The 27,190-nt window shown below is 49.9% G+C and overlaps 1 protein-coding gene across 3 annotated transcripts in view; it reads right to left on the reverse strand.

Annotated features, from left to right (window-relative positions):
• The window catches only part of COL27A1 (collagen type XXVII alpha 1 chain), a 167,247-nt gene that overhangs the window by 27,542 nt on the left and 112,515 nt on the right, over window positions 1-27,190 (reverse strand). For 2 of the 3 annotated variants that reach the window (XM_009666966.2, XM_009666964.2), the window contains 9 exons: window positions 21,081-21,134; window positions 20,099-20,143; window positions 19,884-19,928; window positions 19,607-19,660; window positions 18,762-18,815; window positions 16,569-16,622; window positions 14,579-14,632; window positions 13,456-13,509; window positions 10,376-10,483 (listed from right to left, as the gene is read on the reverse strand). In XM_009666966.2, the coding sequence (XP_009665261.2) occupies window positions 10,376-10,483; window positions 13,456-13,509; window positions 14,579-14,632; window positions 16,569-16,622; window positions 18,762-18,815; window positions 19,607-19,660; window positions 19,884-19,928; window positions 20,099-20,143; window positions 21,081-21,134 (522 nt within the window). Of the gene's footprint in view, window positions 1-10,375; window positions 10,484-11,987; window positions 12,096-13,455; window positions 13,510-14,578; window positions 14,633-16,568; window positions 16,623-18,761; window positions 18,816-19,606; window positions 19,661-19,883; window positions 19,929-20,098; window positions 20,144-21,080; window positions 21,135-27,190 lie in introns of all 3 variants that reach the window. The other variant, XM_009666965.2, reaches the window with a different exon arrangement.

The raw sequence follows: 27,190 nt of genomic DNA on the forward strand, positions 1-27,190 counted from the left end.
TTTCTGTGCTCTACCAGCGTGCTTTCTAGGACTTTGGCCAGCACAGCCCTGCTGGTGAGCAGGAAGCCTACCATATGTCTGATTTTCCTGGATGTGCTCTCTCCAACTGCACAGGAATTTTGTCCAGATGAATTCAGAGGCAGTTCAACATTTGCCTGGGGTTCCCAGATATATGGTGTCTCTGCTTGTGATGTTTCAGATGTAGTTGCCATCCACTGCAATCCCAGCTCTTCACAGGGCACATATGTGGTGGTCTGCGCAGTTCGTAGAAGTCACGTGCCACACAATACACAGACACTGCAGCCAGCCCAGCAGCAACTTTGGTAGGCCTTGAAAAAGTCTTTTTTTTTTTTTTTTCATTCTTCAGACTCATCTGTCCAGGTGGAAATGGGAAAAATCGGGCCAGAACAGAAAAAGAGAATCAAATTCAGTGTGATTGTAACTTCATCGAATGCCTCCAGATGACATCAGGAATCTAGCATCTTCTGGTACCTACTTCACTGAGATGTGAAGTTTCCCAGCTTCCTACACACTTTAGCAGAGACAGCAATGAGGGACAGAAAATGTAGAAAAGCCTATACATAAGAATAATTCATTCCCCAGTTCCTTTTGCTGGATTCAAATCAGTTGAGGGAGTGTGCCAAGGCACCAAACACTTGATGCTTTTTAGGCTTGGGGTTTGTACACATTTTGTTGCATGCTGTATGATTTGCTGAAAAAACAAATCTTCTTTCCAAGCTTCTTCCAAGAGTGGAATCATTTTTAAATGGTGATTTTTCTTTATATACTGCACTCTTTATTGGACACACATGCCAGTACCTCCAGAAGACAATGGTATTTGTGACCAGGGACAGTGGTATGCAGCATTTTTACAAGGTCATGGGCTTTCAGGTATGCCAAAACGACCAAAGAAACCAAAAATTATCATCTTAGGTTTATCTTGTTTAAGATTTCATTGCTAGCTTCACTAAGAACCCAATTTTATATGTTTTTAAAAATGACATTAGATACTTCCCCGGGAAAAAGCCAGTTTATTTTCCAGTGATTCCAAACTCATTAGGTTCTCAGGCAAGAAAATGGTGCTTTAGGCTGCTGATGGCTTTGGTAATGAAGTTTGGTCACTCGCACAGCTCAGCAATAACATTACTGGGAGCAAAATTCTCAAGGTATCAACAGCTGAAATCCATGTTACAGCAACATCCGGAGAAACAAAACAAGGAAGCTGGATGAACTGTGGATAGATACGCCCCAAATGGAGCTAACAATAAGGCTGAAATCCAGACCCAGCTTCTCCCACAGTTAGCGGTGCTCTGATTCACACACCAGATCTTGGGAAGTGTAACCACTGGGCTGGTTTGACCAAGGAGAGCTAGGGCTCTCGGCACTTCAGACGACAAATTTCTGTTTTTCCTGCAGACTTGTAGCATGGCACAGAACAGAAACACTATGAGGCCATAGTGTCTGGTGAGACACCTTCCCGAATCCTATCTCACGCAGATCCAGGACTACTCAGGAACGTCGTGGGGCAGGAACATATTTTCAAAGTTTCGTGGTGTTAGCGAATGAAGCCTGGGGTGGGGAGGGGGGACTTTTCGCTACCAAAAATGAGACAGGAAGAAATAGAAGAACCAGAACATAACTACTGAGTAAAGAGAAAAAAGGGCCAATGATAAAGGAAAAAAATGGTGATAGTTTGAGGCAACAGAAGTAGGAAAGGCAGAAAAACTAAAGCAGCAATAAAGATAGTAAAGCATGAAACATAGTAAGACCATGCCCATATTGTTCAAGGTCCAGCCAACCAGCTCACTTAAAAGGGAAATGAAAAAGCCCCATATCATTTCCTACTGCTCAGCAAGGTCTCCATATGAGAACCTCTACTTAATACACTTTGATTGAGAGAAGCCTCCCCCCATAGAGGACAGTTCACAAGCACTCAGGAAATTAGTGGGATTATTGGGGCTGGGCATTTGAAGACATAAATGTTTCGGATTTATAAGAAACATATTTCATAATCTCTCTGCCTAGCAGTAGTTTAGAAGAGGAGGAGACATGGCAGCAGCTCCTGAATGAGCATGGGGAAAGAAGAAAGACTCAACTGTTCTTGAGAAGAAAGACCTGATTGTACTTTAGGGTTCAGAGGACTTCATTTGGGATCAGTGGGAAGAAAAGGGCCATTGGCCAGCTTGTGGAAACCAGCATGGCGAGCACAGGTATAGCTGGCTAGCTGAATTCAAAACAAAAAAGCATAATGGGGAAATCCTATAAAAAGAGCTCAGATGGAAAGACTACAGCTAGAATCACTATGACTTCCATTTCAGTTGATTTCCTCAGTTTACAATGTGGAATCCAACCCAAAATCTCATATCCCAAACTCCCCGCTTTAGTGGAAGTTCTCATTTGCATGCAGACATTGCTCTCTGAGCTCACGCTCTTCTGAAATATGCGACTCTTGGTTTCACGGACGGGGAAGTCTATCTGAGTGGAGCCAAAAAAAATTTTTTTTTTCTAAGCAGTCACAGCATAAGGCAGCAAAGAAAATAGCGGGCAGAGCAGCACTGCATGCTCTGAGCTGGTTCGGCCGGGTCCGATAGCCCTGAACTGCCACTAATTTATTGTTCTGGGAAAATCCTTTTTTTTCCTCTCTGCCTCTATTTCCTCATCTCTAAAGCAGCACAGGATATAAAGGTGCCACCAAAAGGTGGCTCAATGGATAAGAGGTGCAGGAAAAGTGTCATCATCACTGGACTGTGAAACTTTCACACACACACTTTCATTTCAAGATGACACCAAAATGCTCCAAAGAATGAGCCCTTTATGGAAGCTGAGGACGAGGAAGGAAGATATAGGAGTTACACTCCCCAAATGCTCACCCTATTTGCACTAACGAGTCCTATTGCATCTTTTTTCTTTCCTTCAAACACTAGGGGTTAATATCTTCCTTCTGAAGGACATGAATACCCTGGGGTTGTGGAAGAGGAGGGGAATGAAATCCTCTCTCTCAATAAGAAGGGGAATCTTGGAGTAACTGCACAGAAAGTACGTCTCCTTCGCCTGAGTCAGGAAAGAAACCGTGCCAAGTCCATGGGATTTATTTCAAATTCTGGCTCGTTTCAACTCCTATTAACTCTAAACGAAGACCAGCTGGGATCAGCCTGCCTTCCCGAGCAGCAGAAAGACCAGGCAGAGCTGGCCGATTCACTGCAAGGGCAAACGGCCCCTCCTGGCTGCACAACACCAACCACGCTCGCCTGCAAGCAGCACTTCCCCCAGGACTAGGAGAAGGCAGTGAGTCATTGCAGGATTCCTCATGCTCGGAGGCCACCATGGTCCGCTCCAAAGGTTTCAATGGATTTGAGGGGCTGAGTCAGATACCAGAATAGCAAACAAGGGGGAAAAAAACCCCAACAAAAACCCTAAACAACAAAACCCAGCGCATTCCTCCCCATAAAATGGGATGTTTAGACTTCTAGAGGGGAGACCGAACCTGGGGCCATCAGAGAAGTGTGGATTATTACAGCAATAGGAGGAGAAGCTGATTGCAGCCGAAGGCAGCATTGCACAGGGGTTACAATGCTGCTTCCAGAAGGGAAGGAAAGAGACCCGTGGGCTGCCCCTGCGCAGCGCGGCACTCACCCTGGCCCTTGCTCTGGCCCTATTCAGAAGAAAGAGCTCAAATGCATTTGACTTCTTTCCTAAGCAGCTTTCATTCCTCTTTGATTTTTGACGCAAGGCAAAAATACCTGCTTATGGCTTTGTTGGATATTTGTCCACACTAGTAACGACACTCAAAGGCTCCAAGGCTATTACATAATGACATACACCCTGGCCAAGCGCAGGCACATTCAGCTATAGAAACTCAACTCCAGTATGGGAACTGGCCCTGCTGACGTAGCAGCTACTGGAAAGGACAGGCTGTAGGCAGGAAAAGTATGTTCTGTTGGGTCCTTCCTCCTGCATGGCTCTGTCGCAACACTTCCCCAAGCACATGGCCCATATTTTCCATTCCTTCCAGTGCTTTTGGAGAATAACGCAACGTCCTTCAGTTGAGGGAGCTGAAGATGCTTCCTTCCATAGGAACTCCACGGACAGCCCATAGACCATGGCACGAAAAACAGTTTTTCCAGGAAACAACAACTCAGCACATTATCAAAAAAAAAAAAGTGCAGATTCCTGCATGGACAACACAGATTGAAACCAGAAGTGACTCCAGAACTGTTCTTCGGCAGCCTCGGCATTTTCAGAGAGCGAATGCCATGCAAGTGGCGTGGTGTTGCCAGCTGTGGCTGAGCTCATGTGTTCAGAGTGAATGGCTGGATTCAGCAGAGCAAAGCGCTTTGTTGCAAAAAAATCACAAAATCTTTGAATCATGTTTTCAGCAGGAGGAAACAGAAAAGAACAAAGAGCAAAAAACCACTCTAGGACAAATTCTGCTGTAAGTGATGTTTGGACAACTTTTATAATAGAGCACTGTGTCAGATGAGAGCTAGCTCCCTCTCTGCCCTGGCATAACAGAGCCCAGAAACCAGTCCCAGCTCTGCTGTGACCAGAGCACGGCGTTTCTGGAGCAACTCTGCTGGCTCAGGGCAGGCGGCCAGTCCCGGCCAGCAAGTCTTCCTTCCGCTTCAGCGTTTTAGCCTGCAGATGACAGAGACAGAAACAAGAATATATAGTGTAAGTCGACGGGAAGGATCCTGTCCTTGGGATTCGGTCCAGCGCTGTGCATGGAGTTGCTGCCGCTGCGGTGTGAGTTAGCTACACTCAGCGCTGGAGCCATGAGATCTCGGCGCCCTGCGCCAGGCTGCATAGCCACTTTATCCTTTTCCAAGGGCTGAGGTCCCTGCGAGTTCCCCCCTAGATCTTCACGGATCTCCATCCCAGCCCAGTTTTGTTATTCTGCCCTCTCTGCTTTGTACAAATCCAGCCAGGGAGCGCAAAAAGAAGGACTTTGGGCCTCGTGGCACTGCAGCAAAGGAATTCACCAGCCCTTGGTCTCTTGGTGCACATCTGCACCACGCAGCCGGGAGTGCACCAGCCAGGTCTGCTCTGATGTAACCGTTTCTGCCGATTTATACCACTGGAGGGTCTGGCTCAAAGGCTTTCTGACTCCTGATGTGACTTGAACAGCACTGCAGATAGGATTTCAGGTTAAAAAAAGAAGTGGAAAAAGAAAAGGACTCGGCTCCCAGTTTTGCTGAACAATGAGGGATTTTCTTGTTTCAGAGCATGTTGTATTTCATTACCTACAGGCTCTCCAGGTCCTTTCCCGGAATTGTAAAAACTTTGCTATCAGATGTCTGCCTTGTATGACGACCAGCACATTATGAAAACCACAGCGCACAGCAACGGAGAGCAGCTGGAAACCCACCACTTCGCTCCTGCCAACTGGCTTGGGCCTTTCACACAGCCACCGGCTGATCAGTTGGCCTCTAAGGGAAAAAAGCTGTATTTTGTGCAGATCAAGAGGGGCAGCAGTAGAGGGGAGCACTTTCAGAGGGTGAGTTACTGTCAGTGACCACTTGCCTGTGTCCAGGGTGCTGGTTACATGCCAGTGACTTCAAATTTTGACTCTTCTCCTCTGTTGCAAAGACCAGGACTGACAAGGCAGCCAGGATCCGTTGTGAAGTGCATGTCGCACTCCAACAATGTCATCTGGATATCTCAGGCACCGTCGCACTATCCCCTCATACGGTTAGGGGTTAGCAGATGAATTAGCTCTATGTTTTGGCCAACTACCCTGTGACGCTTGCAGCGCAGATGCACGCCCCATCTGTTCTGTCTTCCGGTCTCCCACAAACTGCAGAGACGTATCCACATCCTGCCTTATTCATACGGAGAGCCTGAATCTCCAGTGGACAATCCTTGTTCCCGTTGCCCGTACTGCTGACCCCAGGCCCTTCAGGGCCTCCGTTTCCAGCCAGGCTCTGAACTGAGAGGCCCAAAACACTCCCTGGTGCTCTGCAAGAGGAAGAGATTACCAGCTCCTCCCTGCTCACACAGGCCACGTTAGGGAAAAGTAGCAGACCAGAGACCTAATGGCCAAGCACAGAAAAGAGTCAAGATCAAGTGAAGGCAAAAAGTTTGCATTAGAGGAAACCACTGAGAGGTGATAACACATAAGAAAGCAGCTCGTAAGAGGTGCACATCTCTGCTGGGAGTTTTAAAATCTCAACTGGATGCTGAATTCAGCTGGATTTTAATGGGTTAGATGCTCTGATTTCCCTCTTACTACCAGAGGGACAACTAGCCTGTCCCTCTGCTGAGCAGGAACCAGAGCTGAACGGAGCAGTGCGAACTTGGACAAAGTGACCAAAAGATAGAGGATACTTGTGTTTCACGGCTCCAGCTGCCTCGAGTCCTGCCAGCCACAGCTGTGAGACTCATGGCCCGTCTCGGTTGCCAGGTTTGTTTGCTGAAATCCACTGGCTTTGAAACATGTACAAACTACCCCCGGAGACGCGGCTGGGGCCTCCCTGCTGCTTTTGTTTGCGATTTCAAACCACAGTGGAAACTGGTTTTCAGATATGTTAATACTGGAAACAGTTGAGCCAAGATAAAGCTAAAGATCTCTGAAACATGTTTCTCGAGCGCCGAGGGAAGCTTGGTCGTGCTCAGTCAGTAATGTTATATCAGCATCAGGATGGCTTTCTGGAAAATAAAATCTCGCTCGCTAAAGCTAGGCTTGGGCCTGCTGTAGGGCTCGCTGGGTCAAAGTCTCTCCTCTGCATGACCCAGAAGGGCAGAGCAGATCCCTGTATGCTTCCTTCCACCTTTAGCACCTCTGAAGGTGCCTCAGTAAGTGCCTTCACCTGCCGTCTCCCCAGGGAGCTCAGGGACTGTTCAACCCAAAGAAACCGCTACCGCTTTCCATCCCTCACGCTGGTCCGTTGCCAAAGTGTTGCACGAGCTTGGACGTGCCCGGCCAAGTTCTCCTGCTTCTACCTGCACCATGGCTCCCCAGGGAGCTGCCAACACCTGGCCTTTCCCCCAGGGCATATGTGCAAAAAGGTCTGAGAACGTGCCAGAAATAAAGCCAGATCATTTCAGAGCAACCAACCATCGTATTTCTCACATCTGTCAAGAGGACACTTCATACTGAAGTGTCACATTCCTCTAAACTTAAGCAAAATAAAGATTAAGACCCTGGTGTTAAGGAGGTTTCTTCAAAAAATGGTGCAGGTGCAGAGATTTGTGCTGAAAAGGGTACTTCTGGAGGCTGCGGAGGGCAATCTCTGCATGCACCCCTCCACTGCTGGTGCAGAGGGCAGTGCAGGACCAAACCTAAGCCCTGGAGAAGCTTGTCTCTTTGTCCACGATTACGGATGGGCACCACCTTCCTCGAGCTTATATAAACTTCTTCCAGAAGGAAGAAGCTAGGCTTTCTGCCAGCTCTAGGTCAGTTTGTATGTCAGTTTGTTACAGGTAGCTGGACAAAACCACGCACGCACCTGTTTTCTCTTCCACTAATGGCACAGAAGCAGTAACACCTCCCCTGCCACCTACGTGTATGACTAGGATACATCAGCGCTCTAGCCCAGGGCAAACATGACAGATCCAAGTATGGAGTGCAGTGAAACACAAATGGAAGGACTCCTGGGTACCACGCCAGAAGAGACCTGATGAAGACGCAATAGCTAAAGATGAAGATTTCTTTAAAGCCAACTAAATCGATATCCCTATCATGCATATATCGCATCGGCTGTATTAAAAACACATGCAACATGCACAGTGTGTAAATACCCCATGTCTGCAGCACACCCCACAAACGACACCTGCACACCTCCTCCCTGCAGGGTGCGTGCCTGTGCCCCGCACAGGCAGTGCCATGCTACGGGGTAGATCTCTAGGAACCCAGCACAGGAATCTGTCACCATGTAGCCGTGCCATTTGCCCTTGGGGAAAAACCTTCACAATTTTTCCCTGATGGGATGTTATCTTTGTTTAGCAGCCTTAAAAAAACCTTTCCCCATCACAGACTTCTGTGGCTGGCTGTGCCTGAGGTGGCTTTGGGACATCTGTCTTATAGGGGATGGGGTGATTTTATATTCCAGCTTCCAATACTTATTCGAAAAGGAGGGGATTGTAGTTATCTCTAGTGGTTTGCACCTCTGGTCTGCAAACTTTATTTTGGCAGAGACCTCAGAAAGATCCCACTAGAATTTGTACATTTTCTCCATAGGATGCTCGGATAAAAAAAACCTCAAAATATTGACAGAGAAAAAATATTCGTGCTTCTGTTAGAGGACTTCCATCTTTAAATTATCTCAGTGAGTACAGGAACGCCCACCTACAAATTAGGTAATGGCTAGGCATTTGGCAAAGGAGGCAACGCTATCTGGATCTTATGGGGGGCTCAAAGTCCGCTGGAGTTCAGACATAAGGAAGCATATTGAAATACTAGATGGAAATACAGCACTTTGCAGTAAAAAAAACAAAAGGGAGTGATTGCGAGCAGGAATCTTGGCTCAATTGACTTTTTTTTTTTTTTAAATAAAACAGAAAATGGCATCATGTTCCCAGGGACATGCTGGCAAACAGCAGGGATGGAATCTGCGAGAATCTATATTTTATATGCTATAACTTAATATGGCTTTTTCATAATTTTAGTGTTTTTATTGGTTCTTAAATGTGCACAATATAAATACATGAACCAGCCAGAAGTACAGCGCGTGGAAGGCTGTGTGCTGAGGCCGGACATTTAGCCATGCCAAGCTGCAGAGGGAGCAGCAGATAGCAGATACCACCCAGCGCCCATGGTTTGGTCCCGATCCTGCACAGAGCTCCCTGCGGGTACAAGGGTTGTGGCCAAGTATGGCTTTACTCGGGGCAGGACTACAGCCTCTTTCTGCACATTTATGGTGTTGCAGAGCGGCACAGCGGTCTTAAGCCAATGTTTCCACTTTCTAGTCGAGTCAGTGCTCAAAATCCCAACCTCAACCCAAAAATAACATAAACCCAACCCCTCTGCTGCTTCCCTCCCCTCACGCCCTTCTTCCTGCCCTCCCTTTAGCCAGCCAATACGTCACCAAAGGGAAAAACAACATGCTTCAGCAGCGAGCGGAGAGCGTCCACCCCGGGCGCCGCGATACCTGCCTGCCCTGCCCTCCGGCACCGCCGAGCGAGCCCGCGCCAAGCCTGCCGCGATGCCCCTGGCCTCGCTGCTCCGGTCACGGAGCCAGGATCGCGGTTTCCATTTCTGCAGCGTTGAGATCAGATCTCTAACCAAACCAGACCTGCCTAGGAAATTCCCCGAGGAGTCAGAAATCACTTGCTGCTAGTTTTTTTGTGTGTGCTAACTCTATTTAAGGGGGATACCTGAGAAAGGAAAAAACAGAAGTGAGCAAATAATGATAAAATGGAAGTGAGGGACTGCAAAACCTGTCCAGGTCCAAACTCCAGGCCAAGAGTACCTACGACGGCCTGAGGAAACTCAGCTCCTCACAGCCCTCAGGACATCCCCGTTTAATACCCGGCGAGGTGGTGCATCCTAGAGAGATGCAGCAGAGAGGCACAGAAAGGCTACGCAACCTGTTCCCAGGCCTATGCAAAGCCTGTGGCAAACCACAGAAGCGACCCACATCTCAAATCTGCATCCTGATTAAAAGGCCAGTCCTTCTCCTGGATGTAATTTTCTGCAAAAAATAACATACTTGCAAATAACATACTTTATGATGCACTTGGGACAAGCTGCATCTCCGATGACTTCTTGCCCTAGCAATGGATTCTGGTTTACTCCCTGCGTCTTCCTCTAGAACTACCAGGTGTTTTGCTGCAACATGGCATGCCCTGTTGCAGTAGTAACAATATCTACAGTAATTGCTGTCCTCGGGGAAAAGGGGAAAAGGAGGCCTATGCATATTTCTTGCTAGGTTTAAATGAAGTCCAGCCTCCCAAGCACAACACTGTAAGCTTCCTTTTGTCTCTTGTTGCAAAAAAATCTTGTCTTTTCAGACGAGCTAGCTCACGCTTGCACCCCAGAGCTCAGCAGGTGCTGGCTGTGCCCTGCTGTCTGAGCCGGAGAATAGAAAGCCTCCTGCTGCTAGCTCAACCTGGCAGGGCATGGGTGACACACCTGGGCTCCCTCTTCAGCCATGAGGAGGGTTAAAGCCATCTTGCACGCACGGATTTAGACAAGAGCACCCAGCACTCTTCAGTAATCCTTTTGGGCAGGATGCAACTGCCGGTTTGGAAACCTGTGTGCGGTGACCCTACAGACAGGGTGCAGGAGCTTTCTTGGGCCCATACTCATGCCCTTGAGAGCATGGGATTTTGCAGGCCCAGATGGCTGCCTGCACAGCCCGGGGAGGAGAGCACTAGTCACTACAGGAAACCCACGGACCGGCGGATGGAGACGAGCAGGCTGGTTTCTCAGACTCACTCGGACACCTGTGATTCCCGGATATCCAGGAGGCCCTTCTTTTCCTTTCAGTCCTTCGTTGCCTTTTTCTCCTTTCTCTCCTTCCAGGCCTTGCTCTCCTTTGTCTCCCTGCGGAAGAGAGGAGGGCGTGAGCTTTTCATACCCACACAACACACGGGTCACCGTATATGGCTCTTGCAAGGAAAAAAACCACCACATAATTAATATTTCAGGAGTCTGAGAGGAAGAGCGCCTGCAAGCAAAAGGATGAATGAGGCTGAGTCATAATACACTTGACATTTAACGAAATGAGCAAAATTAGGTTTTTTTTTAAAGCCTCTTGGCTGGAGGAGGAGGAGCTCCCCCATTACACAGGGTAATTTGAACCCTTCACTCCTCCTGCAGTAAGGCCTGAACCTCCCACGTGAATGAGACAGGCACACAAGTCTGAGAGACTCCCTTGCCTCATCCAGAAGCCTCGAGCTCAGGATACCGAAAGATTTTTAATAGGACACGTTTGTCAGGATCGGCCATTTGGCACTTGCTGTTTAGCGGGAAGCGGCCCAGGGCTCAAATAAACACTCTGCAAAACAATGTCATCCTGCCCCTGTGAAGGATTTGCGGTTGGAGCAGTAGGTATCACGTCAAATCACTGTTCTTACAATTGACGGCACAAGATTTTATGGAGACAACCAAAAGAGCCAATTCTGTTCTCACAGCAGCACCAACACTTGTGCAACCAACTGGTCTCGACGGAGCAATTCTTGATTTGCATCTGCGTTAGTGAGAGCAGAGCCATGTCTCTTCTGGTTAAACAAATGTTTGCACGGCAAGCAGTGGCTCTTTTACCGTCCAGAGACACGTTTAGGTTGAAAAGATCTGGTTTGGTTCAAGACCCTTTGGGGACGGAGGGGCAAGGGATGGCAAGAGAATACACAAGTCTTCACTGTCTTTAAGGAGGAATCTTTCAGTCTGACACTCAGAGATAAGCAGAAATAGAGACGCGTGGCAAATAGTTTAACTAGAGCGAAGCAGTAAACTGTATTGTTGTGGGACCGGTTGCTTTTTTCTTTCCATGGAACAAAACTGTTGGCCTGTGTGGAAAGGCCGGCTGCGCAAGGACAGAAATCAGAGCCCTTTTCCAAAGGCAAGGTAGCAGCCTCACGGCTCCTACATACACAGGGCAACGCGAGACCTGAGTAAGCATTTGGGACGTTGCCAAGAGGAAGGGGATCTGGTTTCTTTACTCGTGAACAATGTTATGGTCAGTGGTGCAGGGCAGAGTGAGGGATGATTCTTGATTTCCCCTGCCAGGACCAGGAATTCCTGATTAGTTGGAAATTTAATCAGCAAACTCAAATAAACCAGACAAATTGTTGGAAACTAGACTTTGAAGAACTTGACCTTTTTGGAGACCTGATCACACGCCAAAAATGTGGGTAGAGGAGTGAAACATGAGGAGTCCTTTGTAAAAAGCAAAGCTTTACCCAGCTTAAACTTGACAATATGTGAACTTGCAGAAGAAAAAAATCCTTAGTTCTTATTTCAAGATAAATTATCGCATAAATCTGAGAAGCGAGGGGATAACAGACAAGGGACAACTTTGCATCAGAATGCCTTGCCTGCCACAGACCCTGCTGGATCCCAAATTTCCCAAGGTTGCAGCTATCAACAGAGAAGTGGAACTGCAAGCCGTGCCAGGCCTCTCTCCATGCCAGGCAGACTCGGTGAGATGTGATCCCTAAAGGAACAAAAATGGTCCTAGAAATTACTGCTCCAAAAACAAGCAAAACCTAATTCAATTTTGAAAGGAATAACAATAACAGAAAAAGAGCAGAGAAAAGAAAGATTTGATCTACGGAAAAATGGATCAGCTAAAATGCACAATAAGCAGGAGAGATCACAGGAGGAACAAGGCAGTGGAAAAAATTCATCACCCCCGCAGCCGTGCTGTGACTACTGCTTGCCGAGCACACTGCTCTGGTGTGAGAAGCAGCGGTTTTAACAGGCATAAATAGGTAATAAAAGGACTGAAGGTAGCGTGCATTGAACTTAGTCCCCGGGTGAGTCTCAGTTCTCTGAGCAAAAACCTGATGAGTGATTCTTTAGGGCAGGGAAAGCCTTTTACGGAGCTTGAGTGGCCAAGGTGGTGGGTCCCACCTCTGCGCAGGTGACTCAGGTCAGAGGGAGCAAGGCCACCTGTGTTAGCACGTTACTGGTACTAGCAAACGCTACCGTCGGCTGGCAGGGAGGGGCCAAGACTGGGATTAAAGGGGGTAGAAGACCCTGCGATGGGGATTTCAGACTGTGCCCTTTGAAAGGACCAAGATAATCTCTGGCTAAAGACGGCATCTCCAGGGCATGGGAGAAATCTGAAGAGCCTTGGGTTGCGTGACCAGGGAAGCAAGCAGGGCCATTCCTAAAGACTAGGTTACAGATTAAATCTTTATAGGATGCACGATGAGGGATGTAAAAGCTGCTGGGAGCCAGCACGGGGGTGGCTCTAACCACTGAGACACAGAGAGGAGAAAAAGCCCAACTAAAATAACCCAGCCTGGCTGGGCTCTCTAACTGTGAACGCAGCACCGAGCTGCAAACGGCTGCGGTGAGGCTGCAGGCAGGCTGCAAGCGTCCGTGGGATCCTGCCTGAACACAGCCTGGGACACGTGTCACCGTTAGCTCCTTCCCACTACAGGCTGTTTACAGAACGGATAAACAGTCTGGCCAGAGGCATCTGATGGTGGGAGGGCGGAGACAGGCTCAAAGGCTTCTCAGCTAAGGGTAGCAACAGGCACTGGGTCAAAACCCTTAGCAAAAGTGGAGAACGGGAGGCTCAGCAAGATGAAACAGAAATACTCAGGAGGAGCTAAACTGCTGGTCCAGCCTGGACCCCCCAACCCTCCCATGCCCCTAAAGGTGATGCTGGGGTTGCATCCTGCCTGGCAAGGGGAGCAGGGCAGAGGCTTATTGCACAGATGCAATAATCCCGATAACCCCCCTTGGCTTCAAACGCCCCCAGCTTCCTGCCCACGGGAACACTATGGCCCTGAGTGCACAGAGGGTGCGCGACGGCTGAAATTAGGCACACCATTAAGGTTTACCTTAACACCATCCGGCCCAGGCAGTCCGCTGTCCCCTTCCAGCCCTGATTCTCCCTGCAAGACAGAGAGGCAAACAGACATAAGGCTGTGTCCAAACTTCCTTTTGTTTCTGTGCTCTTGGCAGCCGGCGCGTTGCAGAGCAGCAGAGTCGTGCTGCAGCGATGGGAGCCCCAGGTGGCACCTCCGTGCTGATGCCCTTGGGGCAGGTGGAGCCAACGCTGCCGTTTGGGGCAGACAGGCTCTGCGCGGGTCGGCCTGTTTGAGGACACACATCCTGTCTGCCCCTTTACACTGAACGAGCTCTTCCTGGAGCAAGCAAAGAGTGCAGCCTCTTGCTTTATTTTGAGCCATATTTTCTCCTCCACAGACCCCACCACCGGCCTGCGGAAAGACCTCTTTCCCTGGGTTGAAAAGGGGATTCAGTCTGTATTCATTTAACCTGGGGCTTCCCCATCCTGCTCTGACAACTGACTTTAGTCCTGAGAAGGGACAAGAGCCATTGCTGGCGTCAATCCATGCATTCATCCCCTGCTTGGCTCCCTCCCACGCATGCACAGTGCAGCCAGTGTTCCCCGGGTTGATGCCAGCCCTCTGCCTGAGCGTTCTCCTGCCCCTGGAAGGCTGCACGCTCCCAGGTCGCGCACAGCGTGCAAACAGAACGGGCCTGTTTCCACACTGCCCCTTTCATACTCCAAGCCGTCAAAGCACTTTGCCAAGCAGCTGGTGCAGGCAGGCTGGGCAGCGAGGAGCCTTCCTTTCTCATTGGTAGCTCCCGCACAACTGTTTCTATTGAGAGAAAATGGCCAGGATATCGAGATCTTCCCTTGAACTATTTTCAGAGGTCCCTGTGACCTTTAATTTCCAGCTGCACATCCAGATGACTGACTGGGGCTGATAGCCACCAGCTCTGCAGCATCAGAAAGGCTCGTGTACTTTGGTGAGCTCAAACTCACAGACTCTGCCAGGAAGGTATTTCCACCATGACAGAGAAGAAACAAGGGACAGAAGGGTTACAGGACTCCCAGAACAGGGCTTCTTTGCCCAGTTTGTGGGTGAACGGGGAACACAGCATCTGGAGGAAGCAATCTAGCAGAGAGTGCAACCAGAAGGGGACTGTACTCACTCTTTGACCTATGAGGCCTTGCTCTCCAGGGACTCCCAACTGTCCAGGATCACCCTAAAAAGAACGAACCACAGACATGCAGACAAACTGTTTGCTGATGGCTAGTGAGTACAGAGCACTTCCCATTTCACCCCCTCCTTTTGACTTTCCCTTTTCTTTTCTCAAACACCTTCACTTCAGTCTGCAAGGGGGACCCAAGGGACAAGTCGGCATCACCAGCCCTTCTGCTTACGGAGCAGTCTCTGTCGGCCAGCGTGCACCTCAGAGGCTCTATTGCAATGATACCCAACAGGACAGAGGATCAAGGAGTGGTGGCTGATGCCTGCAGTTGATGAGCCAAAGGACGTTCTCTCAGCATCGCCCTTTAGCAGGAAAGGCAGCAATGCCAGGGTGCAACGCAGCACTGCAACACGTACACGACCAGAGCCAGGAAGAAGAGAGCCAACAGCTCTTTGAGGCCCAGCCTGACGGAGGCAGGCAGAGAAGAACCTGAATCCTGCACAGCACAGAAACGAGTGAGCTGAAGACATCTGGAGCTGGCAGACAAATGCCCCTTCGTGAAAGGCTGCAAGGCTGTGATTTACTGCTGGGGGTGCAAGGGGCAGGGGGCAGTTACCCTCTGGGCGTGCCTCTCCAAACTAACTGCTTTTTAGCAGAGCACAAAAAACGCAGCAACAGAGGCAGAAGGAGGAGAAAGTCTGACCTATCCACACATCTCACCCTGCAGCAAACATGCCTGCAAGTGATGATTGCTCAGAACAACCCCAGCATGTCCCAGCACCTCCCAGTTTAGGAGCAGGAGCCAGCAAGAGAGTCTCATTCTCTGACTCCCCAGCAAGGACACGTTGCACTGACAGCGGGTAAAGGGACTTCTGCACTGCCAGAAACTGCTCTCTCCTTCCTTTCTGCCCTCTGCATTTCACACCAAACTCTGGAGGCTCTGCAACGCCTCCCCGGTGCTCCATCAGAGCTGCACTTGGCTGCGGACAGCGGTCCTGCTCCATGAGGCTCAGCAGCGGACGCTGCACCGATCCCTCCTGCTCCCACGGGAGCCGGAGGAGAGCTCTCGCTGAGGGCCCGAGGATGCCCGGCGCAAATCCATGGCGTGCTGTTCCCGGGCAAGGCAGCGAAGGCGCCGAGGGGCAGCCAGGAGCACGGGAGCCGAAACACTAACACAGTATCAGGATGCCAGAGACACAGTAGCTCCAGTGAAGTGTCAGAAGATTTGCCAAGGTAAACACGGCCAAGGACTGGGGTGGGGGTGGGGAGCGAAGAACAGCAAAGAGGAAATTGCATTTAATCCCCAAATACAGTCTGTTCAAAGGCTCTCCACACAGGAGCGATCCTTCAAACGAAGCAGAGAGGGGCACAAAATAAAATGAAAAAACCCCTCTGAGCTGCTCAGCACAGGGATCTTATTCAAACAAAGAGATGTTTTTTTTACAGGCCTTTCCATGTGGACAAGAAGGTGCATTCATGACTCCGGAGCAGAGCACCTTCCCCCCAATAACCATCAGGGGAGTTCAGACCTCAGGTAGTTGAGGCTTGGAAACTGCGGCAGGACCTTGTCTGAGGGTATTTTTACACTTGGGACCTTCCCAAGACCCTTCTTATTTCAAACTAGAAGCTGCCAGATCTCTGGGTCTCAAGGACTCCCTTCACTGCTCAGATTTCACATCTGGGAAAGAATCGAGCTTCATTGTCAAAGCCCTTCTCCAGCTCTGGAGGCAGGAGAGCCCTGGAACGGTGCTACTCCCCACACCGACAACATCCCCCTCGGGCTCGGAGATGGGGGTCAGGAATTTATAACCAAGGGCTTAAAGTTAACCTGCTTTTTTTTTTTTTATTTAAACTTGATCTTTGTTGATTACACTGTCTGCTCTGGCTGCTGGAGGGTGAACCCGCAAGGTTACCCTCTCCTGGCAGGAACAGAAGTGGCTATTATTTCTCCCTGCTCTGACAGAGCAATTGCACTACAGGTTTTTCTTACCTTCATGCCAGGTTCACCTGCAAGGCCAGGTTGTCCCATTGAGCCAGGCGGTCCCTGAAGAAAAAAAAAAAAAAAAGAGATAGTGAAAAACCCCATTGTAACCAAGTAGAAAGTAAGATCAAAGACATAATTCCTTTAGCAGAGCACTCCTGGGAGAGCAGAGCCCTGGCTGCAATGTAATTACCTCCCTGGAGCTGGCTCAGGGTACGCAGCATCGAAGAGGTCACGGACCCCTGGTGTCCTGTTCCTGCGAGGACTGCGCTCATCTCTCACGCCTCCCCTTTCCCCAAGCCTGCTGCAACCTCCTGGCCTCCTCTGCCAAGCCAGCTCTCTCTAACTCCTCCCAGGCCCTCTGCTTTCTAAGGCTGGTAACCAGGCTGGGGAGCAGCGCTGGCACTAGTTAGGAAAGACGGGAAGAGGGATATGATTAGATTTGAAAGCCACTCACAAGGGTTCAGCAGGCTGGCTAATACACTGGGTAACAAAACTGTTCAGCTGTGCTCTTGCTCTCCTCTGATTGTTTCCTAAGAGGCCAGCAAACATCCTAGCACCAAGAACTGGGCTGGGATCAGAAACCCGCCACCCAAGCTGGTCACCAGGCTGTACTTAGCTGAATGAAAGTGGCTAGCTGACAAGATAACGCGGTCCTGTCTAACTGAGCATATACCCTAACACATCTAGGGGACCCAGTGTCCCCCAGACAGCCACAAACGGGTGCCTGACCTGGAAAATTATGGGAAATAAGGTGGGAAGAGGGAAGATGAACGAATGACCTTGCAGACCATTCTTAGTAGGTGCCCTGCTGCTGCCAGGCTTGCAATAGCAGGGTCACTTTTGTTAAACACCTTTGGGTGTACCACAATAAATTGAGCTTTAATCTTTGTACATCTTCTACCACCTCCAGGAAAGGATGGGGAATGAGAATCTGTAAAACAAGATCAAAGATGGGACAGCAAAGTTTGTCTTGACAGGATTTGAGTGGCTTATTTGCAACTTTCTGCAACTAAGAAAAAAGGAAATAGAGCACGTTGTCATGGGAGCACCCAGCTGCCCACGGAATAAAGCCAGTTCCTAGCTTGCTGAAATGCATTCAGGCTGAGGAGGGAGCAGGGTGCGTGCTGGGTTTACCAGCAAGTGGTCAAGTCAGGCAATGAGAAAATTCACACTCCAGTGAAAGCAAAGGATCTTGCTTTGGTTTCTCCAGTGGTGCCAGTGCAGAGAAAGGCTCCTGGAGGAGGGACAGACTTGAATAAAGCTCTGTGCTTTCTTGGTTGGCAACATCCAAAGAGGCTCAGTAACAGCCTTCCAGCTCCCCAGTGTGGTTTACCACGCTGAGAGCTTGCCCCATCCAGTCTAGCAGCCATGAGAATGGAAACTTTCGTGACTCATACACTTTGAAGCAAACTATATTAAAAGGCACCTTCGTCGCTGTTTTCACAACCAAGTGAAACATCACGACTATGTAACAGGTAAGGACCTAGGGAAAGGAGCTGCATGAGAACTGGTAGATTTGATCAGGACCATAAGAGTCCTGAATCAACCTGAGACTGCAGAAGAGTCAGGGAGAACCCATGGAGGCATCTCCTGCAGTCCACTGGGGCACCATTTGAATGCCACTCCTGCCGTTGGTTATGGTGTGTTTGTGCCTTTGCTTCATGGCAACGACAATTCAAAACGCACGAGCCAGCAGCAAAAGTGTTTCTCTGAGCCTCCTCCACTGGCCACAGCAACCTGTGATGGACTTCCACTGGCCACAGCAATCCGAGCTGGCTGACAAAACTGTATCTGATCAGAACGGGACCAGCTAGGAGTGGGAGAGAAAAGACCAGTTTGCAGTCTGAACTGCTGCTGCATTTGTGACCTGACTCTGTATAGTGGTATGGAAATGTGGTCTCTGGCACATCGGGGGGCCTGTGACGTGCTTGTTAGAGTGTAGGCAGCTTCGAAATGTTTCTCTTGTTACGGAGATGGGTCTGCCCATTTGCCAGCTGGGTTTCTATGGTCTGCCTTTGATGAAAACAAGGCTCAAATTTCTAATTTTCGCTGTTTGCTTTGGAGGTTTACCCATGGGAAATCCTTCCTGCTCGTGCCCCTGGGGTGCGGAAGGATGTGCCTCTGCACGCTTACTCATCCCTCCTGTCCTGCCGCTCATGGTGAGAGCGGAGAAGAAATGGGAGCAAAGATCAGACCTACCTTATGCCCGATTTCTCCCAAAGGTCCTGGCGGCCCCTGTGGTCCTTGCGGTCCCTGAAAAACAGAGACACAAGACTCTTTTCATACAACTGTTTTCGTTTCTGAAAGGCTATCACTTCCATGGCCTGTAAGATGAAATACCGCTTCCCTCCCACGTCACAGCAGACCCACACAGCATGCAAAGGACAGTCAGTGAGATACAGAGACGAGGATGCACCTTAAGAGGCAAACAACAGCTCAGAAGGCCCTCGATCTTGCTAGCTCCAACCTGAAACAATTGCAGCTTGTAACTTAAAAATAATATCTGATCTATCCTCTCCCCTCACAGTCCAGGTCAGTCCCCACAGACACAGAGAGCAGGAGATGGCCACTTTTTCCTGCTCAGATGGTCTTACTGACCCTCCTTCAGGTCTGTGCCTTCATCTCCTAGAGCTTTCCCCAGACCTGCTGGCTCAGTTCTGACTCCATCAGCCTCTGTCCTGCTCCCTCTTCAGCTCTCCCTGCCAGCCCAGCCCAACTCCTCCTGTTACACCTAACCCTCTCCCAGACCTAACCTTGCCCTTCTTTCCTTTCTTCCCTTCAGAAGTACAGCCCAGGCTGCATCCTACCCTCTCCCTGCTTGATCCATGGCCTCGTTTTGCTTTCCAGGAGTCTGCCCTTTTCTTTCCTCATGTCTGCTAGGACTCTAGCCAAGTCTTTCACATCTCTGACCATGCTGGAATTGGCAGGGACAGAGATGCTGGGAATGGGAATGGATAGAGGGGGAGAGCTAGACAGGGATAAAAATGAAGTGTCTGCCTGTGTGTGTGGGGGGGGACAGATGAACAGAGTGACAGGACACTTGCCGGGTCGCCTGGAGCCCCTTTCGCTCCTGGGGGTCCGGAAGGTCCTTGGATACCCTGGAAAAAATTAAACACACCAAGGTCACCTCCAACCCTGTAGTAATCTTTCATGCCTCTCAGCATGTAACATGCATTGCAAATACTCCAGTAAGTGGAGGAGAGGGGTGGCCCCATAGCTTGAACTGTGAGACTATGTCCAAGCCTCTCCTGCTGGACCAGGACCCAAAACTTAACCTTGAAGCCAAGGTTACAAAAGGAAGCTGAAGTGATGAACACTTACTGGGAAGCCACGTGATCCTGTCTCCCCAGTCTCTCCTATCTTCCCCTGTAAACACACAGTTACAGTGATTAGCACCTGGGAATGTGCTGAGACACCTGTGTCACTGTGGCTGTGAGAAGCTGCAATTTCCTGGGCCCCATGTGCGTGTGGGTACCCACAGAGGGGTGTGACACCATGCCAGCTTTGGCAGGCACCAGCTCTCACATGGGACATACCTGCAGCCCATCCGGCCCCAGTTTGCCTGGCTCCCCTGGACGGCCCTGGAAGCAAAAAGGACAAAGACACATTGGCAGGAGCATGAACTGTACTGATGGAGACGGTGCTCTTCTGCCCCAGCCTCCCTGCACTTGCACTTGAGAAGTACGTAGTCTTTGTGTTAAAAGTCTCCTCCGATTCCCTGCAGCTTTCGAGGGGCCAAATGCCCAGCATCCTGCCCTGAAGAACACCCCAATCAGTGGGGAGTCTGGGGGATGGGCTTTAAGACCTAAGGGTTTTTCAGTAAACGCTACTTTGGAGGAAGCTGGGAATCTCAAGAGACTCAGCACAGCCTTGCCTGACAGGGCACAAAAAAGGCAGATTCCCCATTCAAATTGCATTCATAGGGATATGTGTGCAGGGAGGAGACATGGAGCCTGGCAACGTTCAGTGGTAGGACAAGGGTCCAATTCCTCCACCTACCCATCCCAGAGCCTGCCATGGAGCAGACATCTGTTCAGATCTATCTGCCAGGCCTTTTCCAAATCAGACAACTCGTGTCAGGTGTTTTTTTTTCCCATCCTAATCTAACTGACATGAAGTACATCAGCACAGAGATGCATTTGGTAGGGTAATGTTTTACCGGATGTGTTAAATTGGTATCATTTCTGTGCTAGATTCAGAGATAACAGTTAGGGCACTTGATGCCAGCTAAGCTACTCCCTTTCCTGTGGTGGACCCTATTACTTGAGCAGAAGCTCACTGACATTTGTGGAGTGCCTCTATGTTCGGGGGTCTAGATCTCAGCAGCAAAGGTCCTGATGCCTGTGTGGACAAGTTCTGCTCCCGCTGCACAATGGACTTGCTGCTGGTGCCTAGTTCTTGTGGAGCTGTTGAGCATCCCCTGCTCCTCAAGAAGGACGTGACCATGATCCTGTCCAGGGTGTTTTACAACAGAGCTATGAGCAGTGTCAGCCAACCTGGCCATCTGCTGGCACTCACCTTGACACCTCGTGACCCTGGCTCGCCTACTGGTCCATCAGGCCCCCTGGCACCCTGGGAAAAGGCAAAAGAGAGGCAAAAATAAGAAAGGGGGAGGAGAGGGAAGAGTCCCTTACCAGTGCAAGCAGCAGGGGCATCTCTTGTGCAGTGCAGCCTGGGTTTGGTTGCAGGGAGGGATACTAGCTTCCCTGCTGCAGCCTGACACTTTCCACCTCCCCAGCGGGCATTAGCTCTCTGCCTGGCTCCCAAACCTCCTGCCCTGGTGACCCATCATGCTCCTCTCATCCAGTGAAGAGTGTGGTTCGCACAAGGAGATGGGTGATGGGAGCCCTGCTTGGTGACGGCTCCAGCCTCAACCACCTTGGCTGGCCTTGTAATCCTGCCCCCCGGGACATTAGGGTTCTGCAAGCAGGGGAAGGTGGCTGTGGCTCCAAGAAGTTGAAGTCGGATGCCTCTGTTCTTCACCTAGGTTAAGCCTTCTATGCTCAATGGAGTATTACTGTGTTTTGTACTGTTTCAATTCTTAACGTTTACCAGCATGCAGCACCTAAGTACCTTTTTATTCCTGTTTAAGCAACCACCAGCCCTAAACCAAAGCCAGAGGAGAAAGGTAGGCCAGGAACAGCCTTGTTTTCAGATCTTAAATGGCAACAGTTTTGCAATGCATAGACTCACAGTTTTAGCCCTAGTGGTATCCAACTTAATTCGTATAGACACAGCTTTTCCAGCTACCCCTACCCTTAACTCTTGACATACCATGCTGTCTCATGGTCACGATCAAGATGAAAAAAGTACAAGCTACACAGAAAGGCACACAGCCCCCCCGCCATACAGCACGTTAACCACCGTCCGGGGCCCCAAGCTGCTCCCAGAGAGCTGCAGAGATTTCCTGGCAGGCCTTCAGTTACAGTTACCTGCTATTTAAGGAGCTGGCTGCTGCTATGAATCAGACCAGGTGCTCATGCATATGCATGCCGGAGAGGAGTGCAACCGGCCATGCCACATTGGCAAGCATGGTCATGTGCCAGGCATCTGCACCTGGGTGCCTGCATGCGTCTGACAGGCACGAGAGCCTCACGAGGTGGACAGGACCGGCACGGCACAATTCTGCTAGCTGAGTCACCAGGACTCCAGGCAGCAAGTGACTCCGGCCCTGAACAGCTAAAACTGAGCACCTCATGGCACAGCTCAGGGATCCTCAAGGAAAGGACATGCTTGTTCTTCCAGAGGGTGACAGGCGAGGAGAGCCTGGTCTTGAAGAGTGGGTAACTGTGTGTCTTAGCTTTCAAACTAGTCTCAAAGGTGCTGAACACAGACTCCTCTGCGGTGTTTGAACCCCAGGAACCGATCTGTGACACTGACAGACAACAAACAGAGCCACAGTTAGGAGAAACGAATCAGTAGAAAAAGGGCATATTAGGAGGCTGTATTAACGCACATCATGTCCATAATCAGGCCACGATCTCAGTTGGGACTCTTAGGCGCTACTGCAATATAAATAACAAATAATAATCCAGAGCAGTGCTAGAATGTAATGGTAAGAGGAATTCAGAGAGCAGGCCAATGTGGAAATAGAGAAAACAGGAGCCAATGTGCTTAATCGGGATGCACACTGAGTGCCAAAAGTAATAACAGGGTTAGGGAGCCAGTGCATTAGAAAAGCAGCTCCACTACGACAGGCAAAGAGGGAGACTCACAAAGAAAGGCAGTGTAACAGCAGAAAATGTACAGGAAAAACAGCCAAATTATTACAGTAGACGAACACTGTCAATATAACATAATGCAAAAACTTCTACTGCGCTTGGCAAAACCTTGTGCCACTGAGCATACCAGAGATGAAATAGCCTGTATTGCATGCCAATAAGACACAGTGCTGAAGAATGTTCAGCCTGGTCTCCAAGACAGATGGACAGAAAGGGACTGTGCACCAGACAGGAACAGCACAACCAAATGGGGTGTTACACGGATCGACGCTTTGCTACACTAACATAATGGCTGCTCTCACCAGCCTGAAATCCTAAATGCCCCAGCTCATGCTGGCCACTAAACCAGAGAGCAGTAAAGACCAGTAAGGTTTTGTTAATCAACACCCCTATAAACCTCAAAGAACAACGATGCAAAACAGCAGGTCATTTAAAAACTGGACTGCTGACGGCTTCAACCCAGACAGCTCTGTAAATGAGAGTAGTGGGAGAACAGCACTCGGAGGAGTTTCAGGACCTGTCTGTGGCATCTCGGAGACCCAGCAACCAAGCAAAAGCACTACAGAGACCCGCCCGAGCTGGGCATCGGGCTGCCCAAGGAGAAGCGGAGTGTCAGCACGTGCATGGCACCGGCACAGCAGGAAGGCACGCCGCCACTGAAAGCCATGGCTGGAATTGGGCTCAGCTGGCCCCCTGCTCAGCCCTGAGGTAGGATCAGAGCTACCTACATCTTTGCTGACAGATGCATGGCCAACCTGCTCTGAAAACAAACAGCAAAGGACAGTCCACCTCCTCCCAGGCAACTTGTGGCATCTTGTGTTGCCTGAAGCTTTTCATAACACCTCTTCAGAAATCTCCCTGGATGTGACTGAATCCTGCAACTTCTTGTCATCCCTGCTATGGCCAAGGAAAACAAACTGTTCCCTCCCTCAGCTGTTCAGATATTTGTGCAATTACGTCTTTACTGTCCGAGATGATGGAGTGACCTGCTTGTCACGAACTGGTGCAGAAGGGAAGGATTCAATAGCTTGGCCCTTGTGTTGCAGGAGGAGAGAGCAGGGATCGAAGGGAAGCAGGACATGAAAATGGCTGTGATGACCCAGGTAGAGGTCTCCGTCCCAGGATGGATAGTGCTGGTGAAGTGAAGGGGCACGTGCGTGTGCAAATTCACCAGCGCTGGGAATGCCTTCCACCACGGCACACCAGGAGACCTTTCTAGCACATCTGTGTAAGAAAGGCAGGCGGCAGGCTCCCCATGGGGGTAGTTACTGCGTAGAAGCAAACCCTGAAAAAGAATGGGTCAGTTCAAAGAGCCACTCTGGCTGGGCAGTCCCTGGACTCTCTTCCTGGACTAGAGTGGACATCACAACTATTTCACAACAGCAACTACAATGTGTGACAACAGGGTCAGGCTGAACACAGCCTTGTAACATGAGGAACCACAACTCTTCTCTAGCATGAGGGCTCATTAGAGGGGCACATCGGAGCCCAGGTGTGGAAAGGCAAGGCACAGCCCCTCCAGACCCGTCATGCACCCTGTCTCCCCTGTCCAGCCCCTTTGCCAGCCTAGGAAACAGTGCTAGGTCTCTTGGGACTGGGTGGAGGCAGCAAGAGCGGCGAAGGCTGCGACTCCCTGCGGCTTGGCCTGTCAGGGCTGGCTGGGCAGCGTTTAGAGTATCCTTGTTTCTTCCAGCAGAGCCCTGTCACCAGCATCGCAGGATCTGCCAGGGCAACCCCACTTCACAGCGGTCCCCTGGCTAATCCCATCACAGCACATCTCATCAGCAGCTGACCTAAAGAAGGAGAAAGCAACCCTGTGTTCACAAATGCATGTTGCAAAAGCTTCATCTTCCCCAGCCTCCTGGGCCAAAACCCAGAATAAAGCCTTCCCCTAATTCACCCTGACAGGAGAGGCTACACTTAGCCAATTAGTTAAATCTTTTAAACTCTCTTTTACTGACAAAGACAGTTAAGAGACGAGCAAGTGAGGTCCTGGCGGCGCTCCAGGGAGCATCCCATGCCAGCCACTGCGATGCATAACCCGACGCGTCCCTCCTGCAGACCTGGGATCTTGGCCTTGTTGGCCCAGCTAAGCGCAGCTCCCCTGACACCCCTGGACTCCTGGGGGCTTCCAGATCGAGTGACGGGCCGGGCATGCCTGCATGGAGCAGGGGCAAGGGAGCAGGGCAAGTGTGCAGAGTCCTCTCAGGGACTGCCCCGCTAAGGGCACCCACAGCAGAGACCCATCTGAAGAGGGGGAGAAGGAGGCTGTGGTGAAAGAACATGGTTTTATCAATCACCTCTGTCAGCATCTCTAGAGGTCCCTGAAACAGAGAAGGAAGCGTTTCTTTAGTTTCTGTTAGTGTTTATAAGGCAGTTACACAGCTCAGAAGAGGTCCCGCTGGGCCAGGGCTGTACAAACAGGGCAAGCTCTGAGAAGCTTTACAATGTAAACAGGAATAAAGGAGGGTTAAATCAAGATCCGACCTCCCCTGTGTGCACGGGCAGCCAAGGCACAGAGAATTACAGGTTCGTGGCTGATGGAGCATTTGAGAACCTGCTTAACTGCTTCATTCAAGCTGGACACGAACACGTAGCTCAAAGGCATTGCTATGTCCATCTCAGGGTAACTTGCCCAAGGCCACACAAAGAGAGACCCTCAAGGCTGTGCAAAGCCCTGCACCATCACGCTCCTGCATTTTCTTAATTCTAGTTTCAGTGCCTTATGTGGGCACGTTTCTCTCTGTAATCCGTGCATGGGTCCTCACTGAGCTAGAAAGCCAGTGTAAGTTCTTGCAAGTCTCACCTGCAGTCATGTTCTGCCCCTATAATCATTAGTCTCTTTTAAATGAAGGCTCCAGGAACAGTAGAAAAACAGGTCACAGTGCAGCAAAACTGGCAAATACATAGGCCTAGACAACATTACCCTCAGAGACCTCCACTACTGCACAGCACTATCAGCAATCCTAGACTAAACAAAGTTACAATGTTGGCTAGATGTGAACATCGTCATCTCACAGACATGGGGAATTCAGCTCCAGGCTATGCAGCTCAGGTTTATTGCTGGTTCCTATAAGTCAGGAGAGACATTCCCTAATGCTAACACAGATAACAGTGCCGCAGAATAGAGCTAAATGGTCCGTGAGGTGTTTCGACAAAGCAGTGCTGCGTCTTCTCCTGTTGAAATGGATACAGGACACAGAGTTCAGAGGGAGAGTGACAACCCCTGAAATACCAGGAGCACACACAGTCAGGAGCTCCTTTCTAGAAACCCAAAGCGTCTTCCTTACCCCTTGATCCAAGTATTGATATTTCACTATCACAGTCCGGCTGAATAGAAAGCAAACACTGACCGAAGTGGGGAGACCTGACCAGCTGTAGGCACAGCACACGAATGGGAAGAGAACAGATCTTGAATGTCACCTCTGCTGCTGGCTGCATCCTTGCCCTTTTGGCACGTCCAACACATGACCCAGTCAAATGGATTCAGACATTCGATCTGAGGTTTCAGTATCTGAATTTAAAGTCCTAATATGGGTTTCTCCTCTGGAGATGTCTAAGAAGGAAGGACATCCTATGGAGACTGCATAGAGGTAACCCAAATGATCCAACACATGGGGCAAGGGAAATCAAAGTCATTTCCTTTGCTTAAAGGAGTTTAAGGGATCCTCCCTTCCAATACACTCACCTACCTCAAAGATCTTACAGAGCTGTAGCTAACTTTTCCTTAAACACTTCTAATGCTTTTTCAGCCAACCAGAAAGATCCCTGGGAGCAAAACAATACACTTCCGCTTTTTCTCCATGAACAACCTCTCAACCATCCTGGCATAAGCAACTAATTTCAGGTATGCTTAGATAACACCACTTCACAAATTCCTCGAGCTTACAAATCCTTGCAGTCAGTGAGGCTGCAAAGCACCACATCTTGTGTCAGACCGGCAGTGGTCCTGCGCCCAGATAGAATGGCAGAAGGCTGGCACTGCACATGTGCGCACATTATCTTGTCTTGCAGGCTCTGCTTGGGAAACAGTTAATGCAAGAGCTTGATGACTGAGCGGCACAGTGGAAGAGAGAAATATGCTCAGGGCTTTGAAAAGCTCCTCTGAGTCACCTGAGTCAGTTCACGGCACCCCTTCCAGCGAGAGGATAAAAGCCCGGGAATATTGACAACACCTGGCCAGAAGGGCAGGACAGGATTGTCAGAAAGCTTTCAGGTGGGGCTTTGCGAGGTGCGTTGTACAGTCATGGCTCCAGTGGATATTTAGCCTCCTGTGGGGATTCTCGGTCAGCATCTGGGCTGAGCTTATGTTGGGGATGCTGGAGGCCAGGTCTGTTCCTGCTGCAAGGAGCTGATTAATAGAAATGAGCTTTTTGAATATATTATGAACGCTCTGCTCTGATGATT

This window comes from Struthio camelus, chromosome 20 (genome assembly GCF_040807025.1).
Source record: "Struthio camelus isolate bStrCam1 chromosome 20, bStrCam1.hap1, whole genome shotgun sequence".
NCBI classification, from domain to species: domain Eukaryota; kingdom Metazoa; phylum Chordata; class Aves; order Struthioniformes; family Struthionidae; genus Struthio; species Struthio camelus.